We start from the raw sequence: 17,510 nt of genomic DNA on the forward strand, positions 1-17,510 counted from the left end.
AAGATGATTTTCAACAGAATGAGCATTCCAACAATGAGAGTTGCAAGAATTGGTATTCTAAAAAACCCAGTCAGAATCTCACTTCTATACATTTTATTGATCAGTTATACCACTAAGGTCAACCTGGACTCAATGAAAGAAGTGGTCTCTTCTGATTATTGGTGAAATGTGTGTGCATGGACAGAAGCAATAAATTACAGCTGATTTGAAGATAAGTTACTGCAAACTAATTGTTCTACAGAATGGAAACAGTTTGAAATGCATTAAGTATACTCTAATGTTTTTAACTTACCAATCTATTACCATATGACAAACACTGGAATGAATGTGGAAATGTTAAGAATTACCTCTAGCTCAAAATCCGGGAAAAGCTGCTTTAATTATCTGAAATTTAGGTTTTTATATTAAGACTGTCCCTAATCATCATTGGATATGCTTGGCTTACTCTAAAATCCATCTTCTTTGAAGAAAAATTGTAGGAAACTACATTTTCTAAGAACTCCAGACTTCTAGTTATATTAGGCTAACAGGAGTAACTGAAAAACTTTTGGAGGGTCAGAATAGTCCAACTATTTATAGTATTTAACCCCCGTCTCTGCACCATCTCCCATAGTGGCTTATATGCTCTATAACTCTTCATGATAGGTAGTACCTCTGCTTGTGATATACCTGCTGGTATGTAACCCTGACCATAGTTACAAGTCATGCTAGATGGCTCAGATGTTGGTACTAGTAATACTGCCTCCTTTCATTGTCCCTCCAACTGCCAAAGTGATGGATTCCTGTGTTGCCTAAAGATTCTCCGATTGGCTTTCATCTCTGCCATTGTGTGTTGCCTGATGCCTTATGTTGAATTGCTTCTGTGTGAAGGGCTAAAGTGATTTTTGTTTTCCTGCCAGGGCTTTTACTGATATGCCTTATATATAATATATGTTACCTATGTTGTATTACTCTCTACAAGTAAAATATAAACTTTCCTCATATGATTTATTATTTAAGGCCATATCTAATCTAAATATAGATTATAGACAACTAAATAAAATATTATTTATTTTATTAAATTTAATAAATTAAAATGTAGTTTTAGTTATGTTTTCAATTTTTTATTAATACTTACCAGAACTAGCAAGGCCAGCAGCTACTTGAGGCGGAAAATTTCCACTGTCAACACTCCCACCAGTCCATGCATCATCACTAGTTTCACAATTAGGAGGCAAATACGAAGGGTTACAGTGACAGTTCTTTTTATTATTGCATACCTGAAACAAGGAGAAATATCATCTTTTAAGATAAGAAATATAATTATTTGTGTTCCAGTAGAATTTTAAAATAATACTTAGGTCAAATGAGGCCAATATTCTTATGTGGTTTATGAGTATATAAACGTGTGTGTGTGTGTGTGTGTGTGTGTGTGTGTCTGTGTTTATGTGTTCAGTTATGTGTTTACTTTCTAGTATTATGCTCAGTGATTTCTATTCTCACATCACATTACTGCACTTACACCACGTTCATTGCATTTTCCTGGAGTACAATCATAATTCAAATATCCAGCATCTACACATTCTTTATTCTTGCAAACCTGAAAAGAAAATAAGCCAAAGTAAAATAACTGAAATAACATCTATATTTGACATTTCATTAAAATAATTCTCTACGATACTGATATAAAAGGTATTCATTTAATAAGTGTTAACACACTAGCAATAAGTTGATTAATTTATAGTGCTGTTTCCAGCACTAGATGAGACTCTGATTATCTGATAGTCAAGAAAACAACAGAAGTATCTTCTCTTCTTGTGCTGGTATAAAAGACATCAAATAAATAAAAGTGAAGATAACTATGTCATAAACACTATAATGAAAAAAGCACAGGGAATTTATCTGATATGTGGGAATAGTTTAATCTTATCAAACCTCTTATCAACCCCGGATGTTGAACAAGACTTAGGCAAGGATAGAGATGAAAGACAAAGTACTTATAGGAAAAGAAATAATATTTAAAATGACCCTACATTGAAAGATAATACAAAACTTTTGAGAAATATGAACAGCAGTGTAGCTGGTACACAGAGAACAACCATTTAATCATGAATTCACTAAATAATTGAGTCCTACAGCATGCCTGTCCTGAGAAAAAACCAGTGAACAAAAAAAAATCTCATTTTGTTCATATTGCAGTGAAAGATATAGAAATGCACAAATAAAAAGGCCAAATGTGATGTGACAGTAACTGTAATGGCAGGATTGTGCAGGGTCTTACATTATTTTTTTAAAGTTTATTTATTTATTTTGAGAGAGAGAGGGAGAGAGGGAGAAAGCACAAGTGGGGCAGGGGCAGAGAGAGAGGAGAGAGCAGGAATCCCAAGCAGGTTCCGCATTGCCAGTGTGGAGTCCGCTGTGGAGCTCCATTTCCTGAACTGTGAGATCATGACCTGAGCCAAAGTCAGATGCTCAAACGACACAGTCACCCAGGAGCCCGTGGGGCCTTACATTCTTAAGCAGAAAGATGGCCTATAACCTGCAAGCAATTGGTTGTTTTTAGAGATTTCATGGAAGATCCTTTTTGGAAAAAAGGATGGAAAAGGCAATGAAAATGTTGAGAGACAAATTAGGACACCTTACGGTAGTCCAGAAAATGATAACCATAGAGTGAAATTGAGTGGTAATGGTGTAATGAAAACTCATGGTTCTATTTGAGGTATCATTAAAAAGTTTAATACACTTAATTTTAATGATAAATTGATTATATTGGAGGATGAAAAGAAAGATGGGTCAATGACACCAAGGTTTCTGGTTTATATAACACTCTTAGTAGTAGTATGATTGATTGAGGTAGGGAAAGCTACACAGAAAGCTCAAAAGTTTAGCAGTTATTTTTTGAGACTTCTTTCAACTTCTTTCAACTATGCTTAATATTTTTAAAATAATTAAACATTTATTGACGTTATGAAAAGTCTCTGAGTGACATGGCAAACCAAAGAACATGTAACTGGAAATATTATTTTTATAAAAATGTTTTCTAAATATTGTCAGTATTTCTTTGGGAGTTTCTTCTTAAAAATATATACTAATAATATACTAATTTTTAAAACCAGACAATGAATCTTCCCAAAAAAGGTTTTGCTAAACATGGTGAGTATGAAATAACACATTATTAAAGGTGTCTGATAATTTTGGCAACCCATACCTCTGTTTAAGAAGGAAATATACTTATTATAAATTGATGACCAGGCTATTCTGACAGACTAGTGTTGCTATTGTTAGAAATATATCTGTTTTGTTACAATGATGCTTTATCACCTAACTAGCACTTGGGCAGAGAAGTTAAATAATTTGCAGAGCTGTTGTCAAGAAGAAGATAAACATAACTCTCATAAGCATTAAATAAATTCTTTCAACTAGAGAAGAAAAAAGTTGAGAAGCCATTGTTGGTATTATGAGTATTCTATTTGTGCAATGAAAAAAAGTTTTTTGGCTTTAACATGCTTACTTCAGTTGTACCATGCAGAAAGGCTAGGAAAAAACACCATCCAAAGTGGGGAGCTAGCTACAAAATCACAGAAGTTTTTTATCACCATATCATAATATAATATAATATAATATAATATAATATAGTATAATATAAAGAAAACAATGGTTCCTCACCAAACACTTTGAAACAGATTTTTTGAAAATTTGGTTTGTGGTAAGAAAACTGATGCAGTTTCTTATTCTTGTCATTATGTTAGAATAGGATTCTTGTACAGAGGACTTAAAATAGTGAATAAATTATGTGCACATATTCCTTGAAAAGAACACATGACTGTACCAGAGATAAAGTGAAAATAATTTTAAGTTCACAAAAGTTAAAATGAGACAATATGATTCCACAAAAGTAACCAGAGGCTGAAGCCAGTATTCCTCTACAGGCCATCAGTGACCAAGCAAATAGACTTTAAGTGATCATGTTTACCCTGTACAAGTGACAGAATTATAAGCAGGTTTTACTAAATACTGAAAAAATAATCTGGATAGAGGCATCAACAGAATGGTGCATTAGAAAGTCCAAAGTTCTTGTTCTATCTTGGAGATATTTTTAAAATAATAAGAAGGAAAGCTGGCTAAAATAACCAATAAGAACTCTAGAAATAGTCAATGGTCTATGGCAACCAAGAAAATGCCCAATCATGAAACAGCCAAATTTAAAATTGTAGAAAAGTTTGTGGTAATTTTTTTAGAGTTTACTGATTTATTTTGAGAGTGGGAGAGAGAGAATCCCAAGCAGAGGTGTGCTGTCAGCATAGAGAGCCCAATGCAGGCCTCAATCTCACAAACCATGAGATCATGACCTAAGCCAAAATCAAGAGTTGGATGTATAACCAGTTGAGCCACCTAGGTGCTCCAAACTTTGTGGAATTTTTAAAATCAAATTTGCCCCCACTCCTTCCCCAGCATGGCATAGTCTTGGTATGGAGGAGGAAACTGCTGAGTTCACAATGATTTCCTTTGAACTGAAGGGAGCAGAGGAAACCATATTTTCAATTTCGTATTTTTCTTGGGAGCTACCTGAAGGACTGGTCTCTGTTTAACCTAACTTGAATCTTAGATAAGGAGAAGCAATGGACACTGCTCAGGAATGCTGCAAGGAAACTTAAGTTTTGCAAGCACTTGGGGCAAAAAATAATGGGTAAAGACATACAATAGATCATGTGAAGCCCAAAGGAGAGGATGGCATGAGAATATTTTGAAAAGTAAGACATCTGATAATATCCATGTATGTGGGAAATCAAAAAAGCCACAGGGAAGCTCAGGAAAGATGCATCATCACAAAAGTTCTGAGAAGACCACAAGCTTTCTTTCTCCTCAGGCTGATCCCAAGGCTTAGAGCACACCCAACTTCCCAAGCACAGAGTCAGTCTGCAAACACAGGGAGAAATGTCTGTTTTCTCAAATGTCCAATTTTCAACAACAACAACAACAAACAACATTAAAAGGTAGAAAAAGAAACAGGAGAACATGGTCCATTCAAAGAAAGAAGATTAAGTGACATAATGTTATTTTTAAATAACTATACTAAATATGAAAAAGTTAAATAAAAGAAAATTTAAATAAAAACATAGTTTAAGAAAGAAAGAAAATCAGAAAAATTATATATGAACAAAATGAGAATACCAACAGAGATAGCAATTATAAATAGCAACCAAAAAATTATGATGCAAACATGTAATAACTAAATTTAAAAATTTATAATTTAGACTCAAAAACAAATTTTGGTTGGCAGAAGAAAGAATCAGTGATTTAAAGATAAGACATTTTAAACTTTGGAGTCTTAGATGAAGAAAGAAAAAAACAAAGAAAATGAACAAAGATAAAGAGAGTTATGAAATACCATCAGGCAGATCAAAATACATATTATGGGACTCCCTGAAGTAGATGAGAAAAAAGGAGACAGGGAAATTAGTTGAAAAACTGATGTCTGAAATTCCCCATGTTTGAAGAATAACATGGATCTACAAATCCTATGAGACAAATGAATACCAACTAAGGCAAAGGCAAAGAGATTCACACCAAAACACATTATAATCAAACAAAATGCCAAAAAAAAAATAGAATTTTAAAAACAGCAATTGGAAAATGAATTACCATGTACAAATTATCCTTAACAAAATTATAGCAGATTCCTCATTAAAAACTTTTAAAACCAAAACGCAATGGGCTCATATATTGGAAATGCTAGAAGGAAAATAAAAAGTCCTGACAACTTAGAATTCTATATCCAACAAAACTGAGCTGAATTTGATAGGGGAAATTAATACATTCTCATATTAAAAAGAAATAAAATTTGAGGGAATTTATTACCATAAGACCTAGCCTACAAAAAAGTACTAAAAGGAGTCCTACAAGATAAATAAAAACTTGCTAGTCTGTAACTAGAATTTACACACAGAAATAAAGATCTCTGGTAACAATAAATAAATGATGAAAATATACAAATTAGTAGTATTGTAGTTTTCATTTATAACTCCATTTTGAAAATTTCTGAGATTAAAAAGACAAATACATAAAATTAAATAATTATAAGTCTGTGTTAATGGGTACACAGTATATAAAATGTAATTTTTGACATCGAAAAAAAGTGTGGAGGGCAAAGATGTACAAGAGTAGATGTTTGTGTATACTTGAAGTTAACTTGGTATCAGTTCAAATTAGATTGTCATAACTTTAGGATGCTATATGCAATCCCATAGTAACCACAAATATAATAATCTATAGAATATATACAAAAGGTATAGAGAAGAGAATAAAAAATGTGTTACTACAAAACATGAACTAAAGAAAAGTGAAGGTAGTGATGGGGAAATGATGTACAAAAAGAAGTTATAAGAAATATAAAAATAATAAAATGTCAAAAGTAAGTCCTTTTCTATCAGTTACATTAATGTCAATGGATTAAATTCTTCAATCAAATACCATGGGGTGGCAGAATGGATAACATTGCTCAACTATATGTTTAAAGGGACTCTTTCTGCAAGACATTCACCTGATATCCAATGTCACAAACATGTAGAAATTGAAAGGATGGAAAAATATATTCCATGAAAGTAACAACAAAAGGGAATGAGAATGGCTATAATAATATCAGACAAAATAGATTTTAAATCAACTATCATTGCAAGAAAAAAAGTACACTCTAGATTAATAAGTAATCAAAATTCACCAAGAAACATACAAATGATAAAAATGTATATATCAAACATCAGAACTCCCACATAATGGCACAAACAGAATTGCTGAGAGAAATAGATAGCTCTACAATAATAGCCTTCAATATTCCACTTTTGAAAAGAAGGGGACAGAAGATCAATAAAGAAATAGAGGATGTGAAAACACTGTATAACAATTGGACCTAATAGACATATATAGAACACTGCTTAACAATAGCAAAATACACATTTGTCTCAACTGCACATGGGCATTGTATACATTAAGACATATATAGTCACAAGACAAGTCTTAATAAATTTGGAAAGATTGAAATTATGCAAAGTATCTTTTCTGATTACAGTCAAGTGAAACTATACAGTAAAATCAGAAGGAACACTGAAAAATTTACAAATATGTGAAATTATCACATATTAAATAAAAAAACTAGTCAACAAAAATACACAATGGAAATTAGAAAATATTCTGAAACAAAAGAAAACAAAAACACAATACACCGGACATGAAATGCAGGAAAACACTGCTGACAGTAATTTTTAACTGTAAGCCAACACATTAAAAAGGAAGAATGATTTTATTTTTAAATTTTTTAAAAATGTTTATTCACTTATTTTGAGACAGAGTGAGAGTGAAAAAGAGTGTGTGTGAGCAGGGGAGGAGCAGAGAGAGAGGAAGAGAGATAATCCCAAGCAGGCTCTGTACTATCAGCACAGAAACCAATGAGGGGCTCGATCCCATGAACTATGCTATCTGAGCCGATATCAAGAGTTGGAAGCTCAACTGACTGACTCATCCAAGTGCCCCTAGAAAAGGAAGAAGAATTTTAAATAAAAAACTTAAACTTTCACCATAAACAAACACACAAACAAGCAAACAAGCCAAGAGGTGGCAGAAGGAAGGGAATAACAAAGATTAGAACAGAAATAAAAGAGAAAACAGAAAAACAAATTAGAGAATAAAAATTAAAGACCAAAAAAATTGAAAAATATTTTACCTAGAATTACTAAAATAAATAATATTCAAATAAGGAAATTAGAAATAAAGGTGAGCACATTGCTATCAATTTTACAGAAATAACGAGCTTTATAAGGTGAAAAACTGAGCACCAACATTTGGATAAGCTAATAAAATGAACAAATTTTTAGGAACACCCCATCTACCAACATTATATCAAAGAGAAATAGAAAATCTGACTAGACCTATAACTCATAAAGATATTAAATCAGTAATCAAAATCCTTGAAACAAAGAACATTCCTGGACCAGATAGCTTCATTGGTGAATTTTACTAAATATTTACAGAATTTCACCAAATATTTAAATCAGTCTTTCTCAAATTCTTACAACAAATGTAAAGGAAGGCACACTTCCAGATCCATTCTATAAGGCCAGAATTACCCTAATATAAAAACCAAGGACACGATAATAAAGGAAAACTACAAACAAATATTGATTGTAAATATTAATGCAATGTTCTCAACAAAACATGAGTAAACAGAATTCAACAACATATTAAAAATTTGCATATCATAACCACGTAGGATTAATTTATGGAATGTGGGAATGATTCGACATACAAAAATCAATGTAATACACTACATTAAAGGAATAAAGGGGGGAAATAATCACACAACCATCTCGATTGAAGTAGAAAAACCATATGACAAAATTGAACACCTTTTAATGATAAAAAAGAATCTAACAAATTAGTAGTAGAGGGAAACTACCTCAATATAGTAAGCACTATCTATTAAAAACACACAGCTACACTCCCAGGGAAGATGGCAGAGTAGGAGAATCCTAAGCTCACCTTGTCCCATGGATACAACTAGACAACACCCATATCAGTGTACCAGAACCCCCCAAAAATAACCTGTAGACTGGCAGAACAGACTCTCCATAGCTAAATGTAGAAAAAAGACCACCTCAGAGAAAGTATGAAGGGATAGTCCAGAGCTCAACAGAATTACAGGACTGTCCACAGGAGGTAGAGATACCTCAGGCGTGGAGAAAACAGAGAAAGAACCCCTCACACCAGAATACTCAGGCATGAGGAACTCACATGAGAAAGACAAATCCTTATAACATCTGGCTTTGAAAACCAGAAGGGCATAATTTCACAAGTTCTTACAATCAGTGAGGCTTAATGCCTTGAACTTTAAAAAATCACTGGGCTTGGCTCTGGGAGAGCCAGGAAAGGTGATTGGAAACTTGAGCCCTTAAAGAGACAGCACAACAAACAGCCTCGTGGAGATGGAGCACAGAAGCAGCAGTGTATATGGGGTATATGAGAGGGAGATTTGTTTACTAATCTCTGAGTCTGAGCCGGAAGAGAGGGATCTTTGGGAGACTTTTCCAGGAACAAAGGAGCTGGCGGGCACTATTTCTCTTCTCTGCCCCACACACTAGACACACAGACACCTGTGTGAAACAGCACAGCATCAACATTCCATCTAGTTTGCTAGTAGGCCACACTGCCCCTGCATTCTCCTGCAGACATAGCCTGTCCACCACAGCAGGCCCACACAAACCTTGCTAACCCTCCCCCTGAGTTCTTCTACAAATATTTGCCTCCAATATGCCTTTGGCCATGTTCATCCAAAGTAGTGCCACAAGCAGTGTGCAAGCTGCCCAATAGTGGCCAGCACCACTCTAACATGACTCTTGCCCTGGGAAGCGTGCCAAATAATCACACGCACCAGTGCCACTGCAGCCTCAGCAGTGGACTAGGGACAGGCATCTGGTCTGACTGTAGGCCCTGCCCACCAACCTTCTCAGGAGACAATACAAGGAAAGTGCCCTACAGTTTGGTGTTACCACATCTCTAGGAAACTCCTGATCTGATCCAACCCAAGCCCAGAGTAGCCCCAGATGGCCCATATGATTTCACTCATATGTGGAATTTAAGAAACAAAAGAGATGAACATAAGGGAAGGGAAGGGAAGCAAAAAGAGAACAAATAGGGTTGATGGAAGGGAAGAGGGTGAGGGGGAAGTAGGTGGGGGAATGAGCTAAATGGTGATGGGCATTTAGGAGGACACTTGTGATGATGAGCACTGCATATACAAGTGATGAATCACTAAATCCTACACTTGAAACCAATATGACACCATATGTTAACTATATGACACTATATGTTAACTATAGTTTTCAGTGTACAAGCCTTTTACTTCCTTTATTAAGTTAATTCCTAAGTATTTTATTCTTATTGATGTTATAAGTGGAGCTGATAACATAATTCCCTTTTCAGAATGTTCACCTTTACTATGTAGAGATTCCACTCACTGATTTTTATGTCCTGATTTTGTATCCTACAACTTTGCTGAATTTGTTTATTAGTTCTAATATAGTGTGTGTATCTGTGTATCTCTGTATCTCTGTGTAATGTTTATGGATTTCTACATATAAGATCATGTTATATGTTAACCAATATGACACTATATGTTAACTTGAGTTTAGATAAGATATTGGAAGAAAAATTCAAGTATCACATATATATAAAATATAGTTAGTATACTAAGTATTTTACAATTGTTTGTATGGGTATATAAAAAGTTGTTGGAAGGTCCATGAACATGGAAAGTAGTCACATCTCATATATATGCATTTGAATGATTTTGCTTTTATCTCATTTTTATTATTTTCATCACTAAAATGAGTGTATATTATTTTAACAGTTCTTTTCAAGTAATTCTATTAAAAGATAATTCATGGCATGAATTACATCTCTATGTACCATGAAACAATTTAATAAAATCTAGTGAGGGGCGCCTGGGTGGCTCAGTTGGTCGAGCAACCGACTTCGGCTCAGGTCATGATCTCACGGTCTGTGAGTTCGAGCCCCGTGTCGGGCTCTGTGCTGACAGCTCGGAGCCTGGAGCCCGTTTCAGATTCTGTGTCTCCCTCTCTCTGACCCTCCCCCGTTCATGCTCTGTCTCTCTGCCTCAAAAATAAATAAACATTAAAATTTTTAAAAAATCTAGTGAAAGAACAGTACGATTCTCCGTTCAGTGAAGATACGTTAATATCAATGAAAAAAGTACTAAATAGCCAATAAAATGTTTATAGAAAAATAATCTGCATGAATGTAGATTTAAAATGTTTTTTCTTATTTTTAAAGTTTTTATTTTTGAAATCAAATGTACACTTCAATTATGAGAAAAATATTAAACATGCATTTGAAAATAGAGTATAAAATATTAAGAACTTATTTGGGGAAAAAGACTACATACCTTATTATTACCACAAACAGTTCCTTCTTTTACCCACATCTTTTTGGTAATTATAAAATCATGTGGAAAATCCAATGCAACGCAGATGTGTCCATTTATGTTGGCATAAATAGCAGTGGCATTTGGAATATTAATTATTTCTTCTTTTTTATATTCACATATTAATTTTCCACACTGCAGATCCCTAAAATTTACCCATAAATGAAATCATTACCCTTCAATAAAAAGAAATATTAGAATATCATTTATAAATCAAAAAGATTTAGGTAAAGCATTGAAGTCTTGCAAAAAGATTCATGCGATTAATTGTAAAACAACAAGAAAATATAAAAGCCTTACCTGCATTGTAAATAATAACTGAACATTTTAATAATTTTGAACCATTTCCAAGTTAGCCTGATCACTTTTTTTAAAGTAATTGTTTCACTCTTTTTTGATTCTTAAAGATAAGCAATTCCAAGCTTATTCCATTTTTAAAAATTGGTAAAGTTCATCTAAATACCAGTCTCTTTGGATTTTCTTTTTAATTTTTCAAACATAATTCTTACTCTCAGGATGATGGGTCCCAACTGACAAAACATTGAATCCCACATCCAAGAAGCGTTATATACAATAAATATTAAAATAAAACTACTAAGATACATCATGAAGATAGTGCTGTAAACCACAAAAAAAGTGATAAAGGTAATCAGAATATTAAAAAGCATGAAAAGCAAAAGCGTAATAATACAATTTAAGACTGACTTTCCAACAGAAACAATGGAAACCAGAAGATTATTGAATGACAAATTCCAAAAAAAAAACAAACTATCTACTGTCTTCCTATTTTATGTGCAGAGAAAATACCTTTCAAAATGAAATATGGTATTTTCAGACAATAATTGAGAACATTCATCATCAGCAGTCTTGGACTAAAGAAAATGTACACCAAGTTCTTCACACTAAAGGGAATTGATCTTGGAAGCTTGCAAAACTACAAAATGCAGATAGCTTTATCAGATGAGGAAGTCTCTTTTTATTCCTAGTTATGTGAGAGTATTTATCATGGATCAGTGCTAGATTTTGTAATAAGTTAGACACAGAATAAAGAAAATTGTACAGATAAATGTACATGAGGGGGCTATGAGAAAGAGAAGATATAGTTAAATCATCTATTCCCCAAACAAGCATAAAACTGGGCAAATTTGTCAAAACAACCATTTCAGGGCTATAAAACTTACCAAAACAAACAAAAAAGTGAGAAGTTATTTATGAAAAGCTGCCATAAAATCAAGAGTAGTGGGAACTGTGGTCTTCTTTACTGAATCTGCTCCTATGCCCTCTCAGATCAGTTGATGCTGTTATTTTACCAGAGTCAGAGCTGGCCATGAAAACTATTAAATTAAATGTCAGCAAAATGGTTCTAGATATGGTGAAGAGGACAAAAAACTTCACCCATTAACACTTTGAATAAAGTAGCAAATTTGGTAGGGAAAGAATGTAAAACCAGCAGCACTATGAGTCTGAGATTGAAATCCCAGTTGGGGTTAGTGACAGATAAGATAAAAATCAAAGACACAATACTGGAAGTAATAGCTCCATTAAGGGTAATGATAAACTATCCTTATATCACATCCTTAGCTGACAGAGAGGCTACATGCATGTGCTAGAGAGATCTGAGAATGATTGATAAGAAGTAACAGCAGTGGAAACTAAATTTACCTTGAATCTAAATGTGCTCCCTAATTACAAAGAAAAGCCTAAGGCCACATGACTCTAGTGATAAATTCTATAAAATACATGAAAAATATTACTAATTCTACACAAACATTTACAGAAAGTGAGAAAAATAAAACATTTTCTAACTTATTTTATGGGCAAGTAGTATTCTGACATCAAAGCAAAGACAAGACACCACAATACAATAAATATGGACACAAAAATTCTTAACAAAATATTAGCAAACCAAATCTAGAATTACATAAAATGATTATACACCATGACTAAGTGGGATTTACCCAGGAATGTATCATTGGGTTAATACCTAAGAGCCAAGTCACAGAATAAAGGGGAAGGGAACACATAATTATTTCAAAAGACACAGAAATAGCATTTAATAAATGCTATTTAATCACTGATCCATGATAAACATATCTAGTCAAAGTGGGAATAGAAAGGAACTTCCTCAAACAGATAACAGCTGTATGAATAACCAACTAGTAACATCATGGTTAAAGTCCAAAGATTGAATGCTACCACTCTTTAATCAGGAACAAAACAAACACTTCTGCTTTCACCACTATTATGGCAATGGAGCACAGATTTCTCAGATACTATACCAAAACCATAATCTGTAAAAAAATAAATGAATAAATTGGGCTTCATCGAAATTAAAGTCTTCTGCTCTTTGAAAGATGCCATTAAGGAAAGAAAAGGGATAGATTTGGGGAAAATATTTACATTTCATACATCTGATAAAGATTATATTCTGAATATGTAAACTATTTTTTCAATTTAATAATAACAAACCACAATTTGAAAATAGGCTACAGATTTGCCAAGACAATTTACCAAAGAAGGTATGAAAAAGGCTAATAATCACATGAAAGACTGATCATTTCATTAATTAGTACATAAATTCAAAGTGAAACCAGAATGGTTTTACCTTTTAAGAATGACCAAAAGAAAACAGACAAACAAACAAACAAAACCCTACAAGCATATAAAAAGTTATTACAATACCAAATGTTGGTGAGGTTTTACACTGTTGATGGAAATGTAAAATGATCCACTCACTCCACAAAATACTTGGAAACCTTCTTACGATATTAAACATATATGGAGGAATAGTAAACTTGAATAGACTGATAACCTGCAAAGAAATGGAATCAGTAATCAAAACCCTCCCAAAAAAACAAAAGTTCAAGGCCAAATGGTTTCAGAAGCAAATTCTAAAAAAAGCGTTTAAAGAAGACTTAATGTCTACTCTTCTCAAACTATTCCAGAAAATAGAAAAGGAAGGAAAACTTCCAAATTCATTCTATGAGGTCAGGATTACCCTGATATCAAAACCAGAATAAGGCATCACTAAAACAGAAAATTATAGGCCAATATCCTTGGTCAAAATTGATGCAAAATTCTCAATAAAATACAAACTGAATCCAACAATACATTTTTTAAAAATCAACATTAACAAGTGGGATTTATTCCTGTGTTGCAAAGGTGGCTCAATATTTGCAAATTGACCAAAATGAAACACTACATTAATAAAAGAAAGGATAAGAAGCATCTGATCATTTCAATATATGCAGAAAAAGGATCTGTACAACATCCATTCATGATAAAAACCCTCAACAAAGTAAGGTTAGAGGGAATATACCTCAACATAATCAAGGCCATTTGTGAAAAACCCAGTTAATATCTTCCCAATGGGGAAAACCTGAGAGCTTTTTTCCTCTATGGAACAACACAGGGATGTCCACTCACACCATTGTTATTTAACATAGTATTGGAAGTCTTAGCCACAGCAATCAGACAACAAAAAGAAATAAAAGGCATCCAAACTGAAAAGGAAGAAGCCAAACTTTCACTATTTGCAGATGACACGATACTCTACATGAAAAACCCAAAAGACTCCATCCATCAAAACTCTGCTAGAACTGATACACAAATTCAGTAAAGTAGTAGGATACAAAACCAATGTACAGAAATCGGTTGCATTTCTACACACCAATAATAAAGCAGCAGAAAGGAAATTAAGGAATCAATCCTATTTACAATTGCACCAAAAACCATAAGATACCTAGGAATAAACCTAACCAAAGAGGGAAATAATCTATGGAATACTTATGAAAGAAATTGAAAAGGACACAAAGAAATGGAAAAAATAATATTTGTTAGAAGAACAAATATTATTAAAATGTCTATACTACCCAAAGCAATCAACACATTTAATACAATCCCTAGCAAAGTATCAACATCATTTTTCACAGAGCTAGAACAAACAATCCTAAAATTTGTGTGGACCACAAAAGATGCTGAATAGCCAGAGAAACCTCAAAAAAGAAAAGAAAAGCTGGAGGCATCCAATTCCAAACTTCAAGTTATATTACAAAGCTGTAGTGATCAAGACAGTATGGTACTGGCACAAAAATACACACATAGATCACTTAGATCAATACAGCTAAATAGAACACGCACACACACACACACACACACACACACACAGAAGCAGGAAAGAATATCCCATGGGAAAAAAGACAGTCTCTTCACTTCAACAAATAGTGTTGGGTAAACTGAACAACAATATGCAAAAGAATGAAACTGGACCACATTCTATACCATACATAAAAATAAATTCAAAATGGATGAAAGACCTAAATGTGAGACAAGAAACATCAAAATGCTAGAGAACACAGGCAGTAACCTCTTTGACATTGCCCATGAAGACTTCTTACTAGATATGTCTCCTGAGCCAAGGGAAACAAAAGCAAAAATAAACTATTGGGATTCATGTAGATGGTTTTTTCTGCAACCTCAGTTCTCTGATGGGTCAAAGAAAAGTCATGGATTTCAGTTTGTTTACTTGTTTAGTTTGTTGTTGTTACGACAAGAGAAATGACTTCCAAACTCTTTTTTTTCTTTTTTGGGGGGGCATCTGTTTTCGTTAGAAAACTCCACTTGGTCAGCATTTCCCTGACCTGGAACAGAGACTGGGCAGCCCCCAAGTGTCCCTAGGCCTTCATGTTGTCTTCTAGCCTCTTCTGGGAGGGGAGCGCGGGGGGTGGGGGTGAGGGCAGCGTCAGGCAGTCTCCTGAGTGCCCCTCCCAAACCCCTCAGAGTTCTCCCTGCTGGCCCCGCCCAGCTCGGTGGTGGGGACCTGAGGGCCCACAAGGCTTGAAGCTTGTTGCCTAAAGCATTCCTGTTGGTATAGCTTCAGGATGGAAGTGAGGCATGGAGTAGGAACTCTCATGCAAAATTTCCCACAGTTTCATTAAGATAAAAAAGTTACTTAGATTAAAATGAATCAAATAATTTTAAGGATATATTTATGTGCAAATATCACCAAAATCCTGTGGAGTCCATTTTCCTTTGTGGGCATTCAGAATCAATTTTTACTGATGAGTCCATCCCCAAGTAACCAGTGACCTGATTTTTGTCTCCATGGATTTACCTTTTCTGGAAAATTTATATAGGGGAAATCATAAGGATTTTTGTCTCGTGTATTTTAATTATTATAATTTGCAAGGTTCATCCATTTTGTATAATACATCAGTAGTTCATTATGTTTTACCAGAGAGAAAATGTCAGCAGAGATACGGAAATTGTCAGAATAAGCTATAAGAATGAAAAGAAGATAATCGCAAAATAAAAAAAAAAAGTAACAGAAATTAAGAATGGCTCCCAAGGGCTCATCATTAAAACTCAGTCAAAACAGCAAAATACTCAATGAAGTCAATGATAGGTCAATAGAAACTTCCTAAATGAAAACTCAATAATAAAAAATAACAGAAAAAAATCCAAGAACTATGGAACAATATCAAAAACTGTAACGTATTCATAATAAAATTGCAGAAGGAGAAGGAAAATGAAGGGAAAAAATTTAAGAAAATAACAGCCAAGATCTTTCCAAAACTACTGACATTAAATCACAAATGCAAGAAACTCAGAGAACACACACAAATATGTTGCATGCACCTAAAGAAACCAAAGTCAATGAGAAAATCTTGCAGGCAACTAGGATGGGCACATACCTTACTTACAGAAGAACAAAGATAAGAAATACAACATTCCTTTACCGTAAAAACAATGAAAGAAGAAGAGAGTGGAGGGAAGTTTTAAGGGTTGAAAGAAAAAAAAATCTAACTTGGAATTCTGTGTCCAGTGAATTATTCTTCAAAAGTAAGGAGAAATAAAGACTTTCTGAGACAAACAAAAAGTGATAGTGTTTTTTGCCCCCAGACCTGTTTTGCAAGAAATGTTTAAAAAAAATTCTTCAGGCATAAGGAAAATGATATGGGTCAGAAAATTGGATCTACCTAAAGAAAAGAAGAGCATCAGAAAATAAATAAATTAAAAAAGCATATTTTAAAAGCCAGATATTGTCAGAGTAAATAACAAAAACATTACCCGAAGTTGGTTTAACATCTGAAAGTCGATTGATGTAATATACAATATCAATAGAATAATGGACAGAACACAGAGACATATCAATAGATGGATGAGAAGCATTTGAAAAAAGTGCAGCCACCACCCAAGATTTTCTGGATTTTGCAGGCAGGCGGTGGTGGGGGCAGGGGGCGGTGGGAAGGGAGGGTGTTTGTTTTTCAGAGAGAGAGAGAGAGTATGAATGGGGGAGAAGGGCAGAGGGGAAAGAGGGAAAATCTTAAGCAGGCTCCATGTTGAGCATGGAGCTGATGCAGGGCTCGACCCCACAACCCTGAGATCATGACCTGAGTTGAAATCAAGAGTCAGATGCTCAACCAACTAAGCAACCCAGGTGCTAGTCCACCATTCAAGATTTAAAACTCTCTAGAAAGTAAGAATACAGGAGCACTTTCCTAGTTTGGTAAAAGGCACCCCCCCCCAAAAAAAAACC

The 17,510-nt window shown here is 34.0% G+C and overlaps 1 protein-coding gene across 9 annotated transcripts in view; it reads right to left on the minus strand.

The window, feature by feature from the left end:
- Nucleotides 1-17,510, minus strand: part of ADAM2 (ADAM metallopeptidase domain 2) — a 137,011-nt gene that overhangs the window by 10,358 nt on the left and 109,143 nt on the right. For all 9 annotated transcript variants that reach the window (XR_007151574.1, XM_047856111.1, XM_047856118.1 and 6 more), the window contains 3 exons: nucleotides 10,934-11,117; nucleotides 1,502-1,579; nucleotides 1,118-1,259 (listed from right to left, as the gene is read on the minus strand). Coding sequence is in view for 8 of the 9 variants with exons in the window: in XM_047856111.1 (XP_047712067.1) it covers nucleotides 1,118-1,259; nucleotides 1,502-1,579; nucleotides 10,934-11,117 (404 nt within the window). In the remaining variant the exon portion in view is untranslated. The remainder of the gene's footprint in view (nucleotides 1-1,117; nucleotides 1,260-1,501; nucleotides 1,580-10,933; nucleotides 11,118-17,510) is intronic.

This window comes from Prionailurus viverrinus, chromosome B1 (genome assembly GCF_022837055.1).
Source record: "Prionailurus viverrinus isolate Anna chromosome B1, UM_Priviv_1.0, whole genome shotgun sequence".
Classification (NCBI taxonomy): Eukaryota; Metazoa; Chordata; class Mammalia; order Carnivora; family Felidae; genus Prionailurus; species Prionailurus viverrinus.